At 40.1% G+C, this 13,371-nt stretch overlaps 1 protein-coding gene across 2 annotated transcripts in view; it reads left to right on the top strand.

The window, feature by feature from the left end:
- Window positions 1-13,371, top strand: part of TNKS2 (tankyrase 2) — a 53,072-nt gene that overhangs the window by 26,424 nt on the left and 13,277 nt on the right. For both annotated transcript variants that reach the window (XM_083149018.1, XM_083149017.1), the window contains 11 exons: window positions 1,080-1,201; window positions 3,587-3,678; window positions 3,762-3,843; window positions 5,894-6,065; window positions 6,212-6,291; window positions 7,200-7,345; window positions 8,945-9,110; window positions 11,017-11,236; window positions 11,385-11,494; window positions 12,357-12,545; window positions 13,103-13,355. In XM_083149018.1, coding sequence (XP_083005144.1) covers window positions 1,080-1,201; window positions 3,587-3,678; window positions 3,762-3,843; window positions 5,894-6,065; window positions 6,212-6,291; window positions 7,200-7,345; window positions 8,945-9,110; window positions 11,017-11,236; window positions 11,385-11,494; window positions 12,357-12,545; window positions 13,103-13,355 — 1,632 coding nt within the window. The remainder of the gene's footprint in view (window positions 1-1,079; window positions 1,202-3,586; window positions 3,679-3,761; window positions 3,844-5,893; window positions 6,066-6,211; window positions 6,292-7,199; window positions 7,346-8,944; window positions 9,111-11,016; window positions 11,237-11,384; window positions 11,495-12,356; window positions 12,546-13,102; window positions 13,356-13,371) is intronic.

Raw genomic sequence — 13,371 nt, 5'->3', positions numbered from 1 at the left:
AATTGAAACCTATTTATTTTTGCTAAACTTGCAACTGTTGCATTGCTTAATCTGTTTTGTTATATACATTTTCCCTGGAAATTGGGTGGTTATGGGGGAATTGATTTAGCCGCGGTAATTTACCACAGACTAATTGATCCCCTGAATTATTTAAATATCCCTGCAGGCCCAAAAGGAATATCCCCCCTAAAAACAGTCTCTTTTCAGATGCCAGTATCCTGTCTGGGAATTTATCCCAGATTATCTATGTTATTGCCCATTACAGTAACAGGTAATTTACAGGATCAGTAAAATGTCCTCTGGTCGAATAGCCCTGGGAATTAACCCCTTCAGTGGTGTTTTTTTTTTTTTTTTAAGCTGACGCTCCCCACTGGGCGAGTTGTGATAGCGACCTAAAAAAAAACACCACTGTGTCCCCCTGGGCCGGGCAGTGCCGCTGAACGCTATGCCAGCCGTTGCCCGGCGCATTGGCCCTGTACCCGGCGACCCGGCATGTCAGTAACCGGCGCCGGAGACTTGAATAGCAAAGCCGGGGGGAGGGGGAGGAGGAGGAGGCTCGGCGGAGGAGAGGGAGCCGAGTGCCCAGTTCGGGAAGCCTGGAAAATTCTCAGGATTGCCACTGTTTAGAGCCGGGCATCGCTGCTGAGTTAATCGCTGAACTCAGGCAGCTTCAGCGCTGCCCGGCTCTAAACTGTGGCAATCCTGAGAATTTTCCAGGCTTCCCAGACTGGGCACTGAGGCACAGCCCAGAAATTTCTCGGGATTATCACTGAATAGGTTAAAGTCTTGGATTACTCCTTTTTAGGCATTTATTATTAGTTATGACATAGACTTTTCTCGTTTATGACATTTATGCTTGTGACGGCTTTGGTCCAAAAATAAACACATGTAATAGCCATTGAGTTGTAGGGATTGTAATTTAAAGGGAGAATCATTTATTAGGCAGAGTTACTGCTTTAATTCTACGGGCGTCATGCTGGTTCATGCAACTTGCAGGCTAGTAGATTATTTGTATTTTACATTTTGTATTTTGCGCTGTGCCTCAGTATATCTGACTTCTACTATTTTTGCCATTATAGATGAATTCAAAGGTCATTCTTTGCTACTGGCAGCCAGAGAAGCAGATGCAGCTCGTGTGAAGAAGCACCTGTCACTGGAAATAGTCAATTTCAAACACCCACAGACTCACGAGACCGCTTTGGTAAATGTCACAAACAGTTGTAGTAGTTAATTTCTATGCCAGTACTACCTACTACCATGTACTATTTATATTTATTTATTAGCAGTTTCTTATATAGCGTGCACATATCCTGCAGGGCTTTACAGATCATATTTGAACATTCACATCAGTCCCTGCCCCAGTGGACCTTACAATCTATATTCCCTACCACATGTACACACACAGAGACATTCTAGGGTTCATTTGTTGGGAGCCAATTAGCCTACCTGTATATTTTTGGATTGTGTGAGGAAACCGGAGTACCCAGAGGAAACCCACGCAAGTACAGGGAGAATATACAAACTCCACACAGTTAGGTATTGCACAACTGATGACTTGAGCATATATATTTCTCCTTCATTAAGTCTGGGGAACACTGCTACGGTAGAGTTGCATTGAGATTTCAGGATCTGGGCACGTAGAGGGTTCTTGAGGAATGCAGTCCTCCTCCTCTTTGCAACCTCTGACCTCCAGTTATTTGTATTTATTTAACTTTTGTTTAAATGAAGTGCTGGTGGAAGCACAGATGATGCGGGGACATAAAAGACTTAATAGATCCCTCCCTTCCCAAGACACATGTCTTCTCCATGTACATACATTTGGAAATTCTTTTCGGATGCAGTAGCTGTAATTTGTTTTGCAACTGCCAGCTGTGATACTGAAATAAGCTGGGGTCAAATTGATTATATACAAGATAGTGCTGAGAACAGGGCATTTCCGGCCTCCCCAAATCCAGTTTAGTAGTGATTTACTGTTTAAAAAAAAAAAATCTTAAATATTCGAACTACACAGACTTTTCTATTTAGTTCTATTTTATCATACCCTTAAAGCACCTCAAATGCAAGCTGACTCCTTCTACTTTCTCATGAGAGTATCCCACACAACCTCTGTTAGTCTGGAAAATCGATGTGTGTCATAGACTGTAGAGTGAAAAAACACAGACGCGACCTTTTCTTCTGCATGAAAACTATTCATAGGTCATCTGTCTCGCCCTACTTCCCAGTAACACAGGTCTCCTGGGAAAACATGCTTATCTCTACTGTATTTTCTCTTACGGAAAATATAATACATAAAGTATAACCGTTTTAGAAGTGTTTGGGCTCCCCCTTCTTGTAAGCACAGTTTCCTTTTTTATGTGAACTAATGAGCCATTGTCTCTAGAAAATGACATAAAACAATCCATTATTCTTTACTGTGGTGGATTTCACAAGGTTGACTCCACTGTAAGATAACATTTGTATATTTCTGTATATGTCATGTTCTAACAGCTGTGTGTAGAGTGCTGCTAGACTGAGAGATGATCAGCAGCATGGCAAGCACTGGGGGTGGGCATTATTATTTTTAAAATATTGGGTAGATATGTGGACAAAAATATATGTTTTTAAACCGCTCCAAGATGCTCGATGGATATCTCAGTGGTCTATGTCCTCTGGTTTTTCCCTCCTTTCACTGCAGTAGAAGGAGGGAAACACAGGACACATCAATACTAGACATCTCGTATGAGCCATTACCACCTGCAGCTGCTTTCCATTTATAAGTTTTGCAGTTTTGAAATGCAGAAAGAGGTTATTTTTGGGACTTAATGTCCTAGTTTTAAGATAGTTTACATCCATGCATTCTACATTAAAGATGACCAATGTCATGCATCAGGGACTAAGGGCCTTATTCTAGTTCACTCTTTCTGACCAAATCCTTCTTAGATGGACAAAACCATGTGCACTGCAGGTGGGGCAGATGTTACTTGTGCAGAGAGAATTAGATTTGGGTGGGGTTTTACTTCAAAGTGAGATCTATACTGCAGTGTAAAAATAAAGCAGCCAGTATTTTCCCTGCACAGAAACAAAATAACTCACCCAAATCTAATTCTCTCTGCACATGTTACATCTGCCCCCCCCCCCTGCAGTGCACATGGTTTTGTCCATCTAAGAAGGCTTTTGTCAGAGAGAGTGAACTAGAATAAGGCCCTAAGTTTTTATATACTTCATCATGACCATTCACTAAAAGATACTCCAGTGTGAATTTCATATAGAGGCACACCTGAGGAAGTCTTTTAAAACTAAACACGTTGGATCTTTAAATTCAAGTTCACCCAGGAGAATTAACCCATTTTATTTTGTTATTACAATATATTTTATTACAATGCAACATTAAGTGATTTGTCATAATATTGATTTGTTAGGACAAGAAAACTTTTTATTAAATGTATTTTGAATGAGAACTATGCAGGTGTACACAGTTTACTCTTATATCATAGCGGCTAATCAGCACCCTCATATCTATCTATATATCTCCATCCATAAATCAATATCTATATATAGCTATAATATATTTTTAATTTATTTCTGCTTTTCCCTGTATGTTGCATAGCATTTTGCCGCATCATCTCAGTATCCCAAGAGGAAGCAAGTGTGTGAACTACTTCTTAGGAAAGGTGCAAATGTCAATGAGAAGACCAAAGAGTAAGTCTTTCCCCGATTTTACAGTATGTATTTGCATTACTTCGTTAAAATTTATTTAACTCTATTGATTTTTTTTCACTCAGAAGCTTTTTGACACCGCTCCATGTAGCATCAGAGAAAGGTCATAATGATGTTGTGGAGGTTTTGGTGAAGCATGAGGCCAAGGTAAGATTCTTCGTGATACCTCACCCCACTGTTATTAGTAACGTGCTTTTTACTTTACTCTAAAGCAGGGGTTCTCAAACTATTTTGCTCTGGGACCCCATCAGACAATAAAAACAATTACAGGACCCCAGCAATTAACCACAGAATGGTCGCCACACATGTGAGGCTAGCAGGCAGCACATACATGGCAGCATTGTGGAGGCACAAAGTGATGGGAGGAGTCTAAAATAACAGACAATTCAAAAGACTCCTTGAATCACTGACTGAGTTTTGAGTCATCAGCCTTATGGTCAGCAACATGGAGTCGCGACCCCATCCTGAGAAGGTCGGGACCCACTTTGGGGTCAGGACCCACAGTTTGAGAACTGCTGCTCTAAAGTGTATGCCTACTGTACTTTGCTTTACTCTGTTTGTAATACTAAAGTCCAACACGGTGAGATATTGGCCAATGGCCAATTTTTACTAAGCCATTTTGACTAACCAATGTTAACCCTTTGAGTGCCAAGGGAATTTGTCAAAATTGGTGTGAAATTGCCAAGCAAACCTTTTTATTAAACCCTTTGAGTGCCAACGTTGCTGTGAGAGATGCGCAAAAATAGCTTAAAAATGAGTGCGATAATTAACTAAATTCCAGTTAATTGACTTGGCTGTGTTTGTATTTATTTATACTGAAAGAACAGTCGCTGTGAGCAATGCTGTTTAGGGATACAGTCAGGATGCTGTAAGACTTGAGGGGTACGTGGAAATGTTTTTTAATAAATGAACTGGTAAGATGTTATTACCAGAGGGGGGCTCATTATATTTGAAGAACGGACTATTAGGCGTTTGCTCACTCTTTCTCATTCATCCATGGGGACACTGGAACCGTGTGTATAGGTGGGGCTGAAGGAGCCTGGGCATCAGTTGTTTGAGAATCTTTCAGTGCTCGATTATGTTTCTATGTATCCTTCAGGTCCCGGGAGCAATAAAGATGTCGGCACATGTTTGACTTACTGTCAAATGCATTTAAAAAAATATAATTTACAGTCGGTGTTGAAAATATCTCCAAATTATCCCAGATAGCAAAATAGTAAGAGATCACTTTTTGGTGATTCAATTAAGCTGGATGTTAATACTCTGTACTGTTGGGGTCCTAAGTGACCAGGATGGTTGCTAGCATCTTTTACAGATAAACCTGCTCACAGCAGCCTAAAATGATATAGTACATTACTTGGCTGCATTTCAAAAAGCATTTCAGGGAGGTTGTTGCAGCAACACCTATGAGCGCAGTGCTAAAGTGGACCTGTACTGCTGCATCTGAGGTGTCTTAACGACTTTCATCCAATTGTAGATGAGCTCCAAAGCAGTTCTTAAGACCGAATTGTTCATGTATTTTATTTGACAAGTGCTTCCATATAAGCAGGGATATTTTTGTGCAGGCTCTAGCAGGAACTGTGGCCCTTATTCTAGTTCACTCTTTCTGACAAAATATTTCTTAGATGGACAAAACCATGAGCACTGCAGGTGAGGCAGGTGTTACTTGTGCAGAGATAATTAGATTTGGGTGGGGTTTTACACCTGCCTCACCTGCAGTGCTCATGGTTTTGTCCATCTAAGAAATATTTTTTCAGAAGAGTGAACTAGAATAAGGGCCACAGTTCCTGCTAGAGCCTGCACAAAAATAGCCCTGCATATAAGGGTCCACAAAATACCTTACTTACAAATGTTTTAAACCATAGTGATCAATTGTGCTTTACAACCAATGCAGAGAAATGACCCTGATAATACCATTTGAATGTTTACAATGTTTGATTTTTTTTTTAAACTAACAGCTAAATAATGCATGTAAGATATAATCAGGGAGGTTGCTAGACTCTTCCGGGGAGTCCGGGAGATTGCTGCTATTTCAGTAAGTCTCCCTGACAATCAGGGAGAGTTGGCAAGTACTATATGATACAGTTTTTTACATATTTGTGTCTACTCTTTCCCTATTAACATACTTTCTAGCTGCCATTGGTGTGGATTGAGAGGTCATTTAATTTTTGGGGTTTTGCTTTGTTTGTTCACCTAGGTTAATCCGTTGGATAACTTGGGACAGACCTGCCTCCACCGTGCTGCCCATTGCGGCCATTTGCAAACCTGCCGACTTCTCTTGAACTCAGGATGTGACCCAGCAATTGTATCACTACAAGGCTTTACTGCTCTTCAAATGGGAAATGAGAGTGTACAGCAGCTCCTCCAGGGTACATATTGTTCCTGTATAATAACAAATTGGTTTTTTTTAACTGTAAGCTTTTTTTTTTAGCAGCTTAGTTGCATTTTGCTTCAAATGAGAATTATTGATCTGTGTTAAAAGATTTTAATTAAGTTCACCCTCGTTTGTCCACAGAAGGCTTAACGGTTAGTAACAGTGATGCGGATCGTCAGCTGCTGGAAGCGGCGAAAGCTGGAGATCTAGATATAGTTAAAGTGAGTATCTTCTGTGATGAGGTCATGACATTTTACGTGCCGGTTCTCAAGCATTGTAAGGTGAAAGAACACTTTGGTATCGGGTATCTATGTGCTTGTGTGTCACCTGCATACAGCAGAAAATGCTATGTTCATAAGAAACATCTGCTACACATAAGAGAATCACATTTGGGGGAGCTAGTGATATCACTTAAGCAGTGATGTCACTTATACCTAGTGAATTGATAGGCTGAATGTTGCTTTCACGCTTTGCCTGCCATTCTTTTGTATAGCTGCTAGATAAAAACTCAGATGAAACGGTTTCCGGCATCAAAAATTGCTGCTCATTCATTAATATCTGGAAAAAAGAGAGTAGTGTGGCGCCACAGGTGGAGGTCCTCCTAATATCCCAGGTGTGTTGTTGTAACTTAGATAATACCAGTATTTTTGGGTGTCAGCTAATGTTTAAATATTTAGGTGATGGTAAGTCACCTTAGGAAAATGTATGGACTGGGGGTAGATAAAAGTATCAGCGACGAAACGTGTAGAGTATCCACATTGATAAGAGAAGAATTCTTAATCTTTATTCATTGTCCTTTTTATGTATGTAATTGATCTTTGAAATACATTTTTAAAACCTTTTTAAAACCTTTTTGTTTTTTACCTATGTATTTTTTATTAAATCTTTATAACCATGAATACATATATATCTAATAAATGTAAAAAAAAAATTAAGCCACCCTTTCTCATCCAACCAGTTCTTTGATACATACCATTATATATTTTATTACATTGGATTGTGTTTTAGTCACCGAAGGTCGCTGATCCTTTTATCAACCCCCTGTCCAATGATAAATATCTATTTATGAATTTTCGTGTTTTTTTTTTTTTTTTTTTTAAATAGACTAATTGTCTTTTTTTCCCCCAAGAAACTCTGCAGCGCACAAACGGTTAATTGTAGAGATGTAGAAGGGCGTCAGTCTACTCCCCTCCATTTCGCTGCAGGATACAATCGAGTGGCTGTAGTGGAATATTTGTTGCAGCACGGAGCTGATGTACATGCAAAAGATAAAGGGTGAGTAGTTATAAAGCTGGTAAAAAAATAATAATAAAAAGGTTGTATTGCTGCAGGACCCCAGCAACCTCATGTGATGTATCTAGGCAAGTTGCTACAAATCCTCTTAAAATGTAACTAATTATATTGATTGTAAAGCAGCTGGTTTATCTGACTTCAAACATCAGTCTTCCTATGTCATGCCTCTTTTTATTTCATATTTATCAGTTTAGATCATCTTGTTTGCTCAGGATACATAAAATAGCACACTAAGATCTTCACAATCCTGGGATCCTGGAGAGTCTGCCCCATCCGTCATGTCCTATTTATAACAGTTATGCAGGCACTACTTCTTATGCACCAAAATTACCCTGGCAGTTATGTCTCTGTTGCCGTACGAAATGCTTTTTAGCAGATCCCACACTTTCCTGCCTCTATGTGAAGGCATGGAATTACAAGAAAGCCTATGTGTGTGTGTACCTTGTGAAGGCCTTTCATCAGTGCCGTGATTGCCCAACTACATTCAAAATCACACTGATTGGTTGATTACATTGATGATCAGTGGTCCGTTGGGGACATTTCTCATATTAAAATTCCCTGATCTCGCCAATCCCGAACATAACTTTGGTCAGAGTCTGGAAATACATGTTGGATTTCTGCAGTACCCCAAGCCAGCCATCGACCGCATAGGGAGTCTGTCTTAGATGTATGGACCCCAGTAGCTGCAAACTGTTTGGTTGGGGGGGGGGGATATAGGGGTGTTATATACAATATTTTTGTGGTCAAAACGCTGACACTGGCATCCCAATACAGTGAATCCATATAGGGGCTCTGTACGTACCTTAACCCTCTCCACCTACCACCTTCACACCAACCCTCACCTGCAGCATCTTGACACTATCCTGCTAGTGCCCAACTCCCCCTCTCTGCAGCCTAAACACCCCCCCCCCCCCCTTGTAAGTGCCCAAACCTAACTACCTCTGAGTCCCCACACTAACCTAATGCCCATCCCTATCACACCCCGTCATACTTAATGTTGAGGGTGTTGTCCGACTGTATTCTGGGGTCAGCAGTGCTAAACTGAATGCCGGTATCCTGACTGCATTCCAGATAGCACTTATTTAAAACACCATCTAAACCGTTACACATATGGTTTATTTATTATTACCACTTTTAGACATACGGCAAAATCCCAGGATTTTTCACGTGCACGCGCACAATCCCGGGACTAGCATATGTCTAAAATCCCGGGTCCTGCGCATCTGCAATGGACCCGGGTTTTTAAAAAAACCTGGGTTTGAACCGGGTCTAAAATCCCAGGTAGTATGTCTGAAAGGGGTATTAGTTTATTCCACGGCATTATACAAGAATAACGTTTGACAAAATTATTACAACCTACAAAATATTACTTGTATTTTAACTCTTATATTTGTACTGCTAGATTTGTTTATTTTTCCTTTTGCACACTTGCCAATAGGGTGGGGCTGTTGCGTGTGTTCACAAGCCAAACTCTAGAACATGTAAACTCATACTTTTAATGTGTTTGACCCATTTTTTTTTTTTTTATTATTCTATGTTCAGTATTTGATTTTTTTTTTTTTTTTTCCTTACTTTCTTCAGTGGATTGGTTCCATTACACAATGCATGTTCCTATGGACATTACGAGGTAGCAGAGCTGCTTGTCAAGCATGGGGCAGTTATCAATGTTGCCGATTTGTGGAAATTCACACCGTTACACGAGGCAGCTGCAAAAGGGAAATATGAGATTTGCAAGCTCCTGCTACAGGTATGATCTGTAATGATATAGCAGTTTGCCAATAATCTATGTTCTATGTCTGGAGGCAGCTTTATTTGATTTTTTTTTTTAGCTGTAACCATGTGACCTAGTCCAGATTTTGGATGGTGTTCCTTTCTGTTGCTGCAGTAGCAGCCAGGTAGCTTCCTGAATTACAGTGTCTCTTCAAGTGTCTAGTTGTGGTTGTGTTTTGTATTTTTTTTTTGATTCAAAGCTTTAATGGTGAAGTTTATTATAAGCTTTTTCATTTCTGAAAATGTCATCTAGCCAAGGGATTCCCAATCTTTTTAATCATGGCACCCTAGAGTATCAGAATTTTTCCACGGCACCCCTAGGCCAAAAAAAAATATACAGGTTTTATGATTGGCAGCCACCAGCACTGGTTTTATCCATAAATAATTGATCATAAATTATTTGAATTGGTCATGGACCACCAACCTGTGGCACCCGTGCAAGTGTCCCGAGGCACCCCAGGGGAAAAAAATGAATTCACCTTTTACAAACAGGTTTTTAAATTAATTTGGAAACAGTTGACAATTTTCAAGGGCCATGTGTAAAAATAAATTGTCAGTTAAGAAGATTTCAAAGTCTATTGATGAGCAAAACTGTATGCTTGATTGACTTGCATACATGTGTCTTTTTTTTTTTTATCTTAAGTCATACTTTTTGCAGTGTAATAAAAGCTTATTTCTATAAATAGACCATAAGGTTTATATCTGGTTAAGTAATTCTTCTAGAAAAGACTAAAGCTGTGTACGCACGGAGCAATATGATATATTGCTCAGCAATCATATTGCTCAGTGTCCCGTCCCGTTTTTTTTTTTTTAATGACACACTGCCGTAAGAAGAGGCAGGGGAAGTCGCTGGTAGGGAGGAGCAAGCTCCTCTGACCAGCGACCATTAGGGACTGAAAACGCACAGCGACCATATTGCCAGCGATTTTATGCCTGTGTGTACGCACCTTTACACTTTGAGCCAGATGTAACAGATTCTGATGTAAGGTCAGATACCAGTGCCACCTTATGACCAGCTTCACTTTATATTCTACTCGATATTTGCAGTTAAACTCCTAGCACAAAAAAAGCTAGTCCATCCATTCAGCATGGATGATATCAGGCAGATAGCTTGGTATGTCGGCCAAACATACGCAGGGAACTGTCTGTACTGTCTCCCTCTAAAGAGAAGAGATTTTTCACCTGCAGGCTTTGTTGCGTAGGTGTAAGCAGAGTGAATCTAACAGGAATAAGCGATGTTTTTTGCAGGTGGAAGTGGTTGTATTTAGGTTTATCTCACTTCCCATGTGTTTGCTTAAAAATATGCAAATAGTCATAAAGTTTTTCAGGAGAGGAACTGAATTGTATTATAATGTAGTTATGCAAAATAATGAATAGTATATTTATATTTCTCTTTGTTCCGTAAGGAACACTGGGTTATAGAAGGTGGTGTGAGGAGCCTGGACAATTTATCTGGCTTCTCCCACTATTGAACCCCAATAGGTTACTTTCCAAGCTGTTTGAGTCAAGTTTGACCTTTTTAAAAAGAAAAAATTGTTTTAGGGGGGTATTCGATGCAACTCAACAGACAGAATTCACAGTTCTGCCTGTCAAGTGGCGAAAAATGGGCATATTGGCAAAAACAGCCGTGGTTTGTCGAGAAACTGCCGTGAATTCGACAATCCACTGCCTCCAGGGCTGTCGGAAACTGCAGTATTGAATATGTCCCCTTTTGGAAATTGCGCCCGACATTGAATACCGCCCTTAGTGTTTTTATACAAAGCAGAACTTGCCCTCTTCGATTGTGCACGTTCTAGGAGCAGACGGAGGATTGCCCACTTTATCCAGAACTTGCTCTATCCTCTGGCTTATGATTCCTAAAATATTTGAATTGCTCTAAACAGCATGGAGCAGATTCAACAAAGAAGAATAGAGATGGCAATACACCACTAGATCTGGTGAAAGATGGAGATACAGACATTCAAGATCTTCTGCGTGGAGATGCCGCCTTATTAGACGCCGCTAAAAGAGGCTGTGTGGCCCGTGTGAAGAAATTGTGCACACCTGACAAAGTCAATTGCAGGGATACACAGGGCAGACACTCTACACCATTACATTTAGCAGGTCAGTATTTAGATCTTAAGTTACTTGTTGAAATTCTTTCATATGTTGATACAGATATCTCTGTGTTTTACACAATAGCTCACAAATATCTGTGAAACCTGCATTTCCCACTTGAATGTTGTCAATTATTATTATTATTTTGTATCAGCCGGCTATAACAACCTAGAAGTCGCAGAGTTCTTGCTACAGACTGGTGCTGATGTAAATGCTCAGGATAAAGGGGGATTAATCCCATTGCACAATGCAGCATCATATGGGGTAAGTTGTAAAAAAGTCCCATTTGTATACAAAAATTTTCAAGTAATTTTTAATGAATAACAATCAACTCGACGTGGATAGTGGGGGTATGAAAAGGTCGGAGGACGCATACCGCCGTCCCTCGCGTGCTCGCTGCGCTCGCCACGCTTCGGGTTCACGTTCATAGTGGGGGTGCATTTAACATTGTAAGCCCCCATTAGGGTGCTTATACAATTTAACATTGCATCGCATTGTATGGGTGCCCATCGCATGCCTTATGGTCTGCGATGCGATGGGCGCCGTGATAGTACACAAGTACCAAAGTTTAAATATCTGCCTTAATAGTACTGCATTAATCACTTCATCAACACCAAGCAACCATTGTACAAATGTATTTATTCAAATGTTTTTCTGTAGCGGATGAGTCAGGTTAAAGATTTTGTCAATAGATACAAAAAAAGAAAATTATGTTTTTGACCATGGCTTTATCCTGTAATCACTTTTCCTGTGGTCTTAGTTTACATAAATCAAATCAAATGCATCAATTAAATATGGACTGACTTGCTATACTCAGTGGTCACAGTCACTGAAAATGGTACCGCAATTTATTTTGTTTAGATGTGTTTGAAAGACTTAAAGGTCCTGTGGGGTTTTCTGTGCCTGTGATTTTATTTTTAATAGCAGGAGTTCAGGATTATGCTTGTTAGCACAGGCTTTTATGTGTTCGATGGTTCAGTGGTGTGTGTTGTATCACTTTTCAGTGTTTTTGATTATTAGGATGAATAGATTTTCCTTTTTTCTTTTAAATCTTTTTTTTTTATAAAAATGTGTATGTGATCTATAAACCTATATGCTAATAATTAGTCATGTTGTTATTTTGCAGCATGTGGAAGTGGCTGCTTTACTTATCAAATACAATGCATGCGTTAACGCCACTGACAAATGGGCTTTTACACCCCTGCATGAGGCTGCTCAAAAAGGAAGGACTCAGCTTTGTGCGCTGCTACTGGCACACGGTGCAGATCCAACTCTGAAAAATCAAGAGGGGCAAACCTCTTTAGACTTGGTGACAGTAAGTATTTTGTTTCAGTATGCGACTTGTAATTATATTGCCTATTTTGGTGCAACATGCATGAAATTAGCCTGATGGTGAAACCTGTTGTGCGCTTTTACCCTCGTGGGACCCTCTAGAACAGTGCTTTCCAACCTTGGTCCTCAAAACTGTATGTTTACCTTATTATATTCAGCTATTTGGGTGAGCAGTAAAATGTCATCATATAATACATTATCCATATGTAATCCATATAATACATTATCCATCGTTACTGTTGTACTACTGACTGGTGAAATGGTGCAATCTGCCTGTGGATGGAGGCATCTTGCGAGCAGATCAGTGCGTTGTCTACAGTAACCAAATAGACTCTATTGTGATTGCTAGTCATTTCCTTAAGGAATCTGCACAAGTTACCTAATAAGGAGTAATACCCAAGTCAGTACTGTTAAAGTATGTTCTAATTGGCAGCATTCAAAGACAACCATGAAACTGTATAGCTGACATAAGATGTTTGAGCCATTTCAAACTTGTGAAATGGTGCGTCCATGAGCCTTTTGGTTTTGTTCTTTATACAGGCTGACGACGTGCGTGCCCTCCTTACAGCCGCCATGCCCCCAACTGCACTACCAGCATTTTATAAACCTCCGCTTATCAGTGTTTGCCAGCCTGCAACCACAGTAGTGGGAGTTCTCTCTTCTGTGCCCTCCAGTCCACCCACTCTATCTGCTGCTAGCAGCTTGGACAACCTGGCTACCAGCTTCTCAGAAGCACCATCATCAAGTAGTGGGGGAGCTGAAGGAGCTGCTGCGCTAGAAAAAAAGGAAGAAGGTAAATGTCTACTGTT

This window comes from Crinia signifera, chromosome 6 (assembly GCF_055691185.1).
Source record: "Crinia signifera chromosome 6, ASM5569118v1, whole genome shotgun sequence".
Taxonomy (NCBI): domain Eukaryota; kingdom Metazoa; phylum Chordata; class Amphibia; order Anura; family Myobatrachidae; genus Crinia; species Crinia signifera.
Note: the sequence above shows the minus strand (reverse complement) of the source record. Positions and strands in the feature narration are given on the sequence as shown.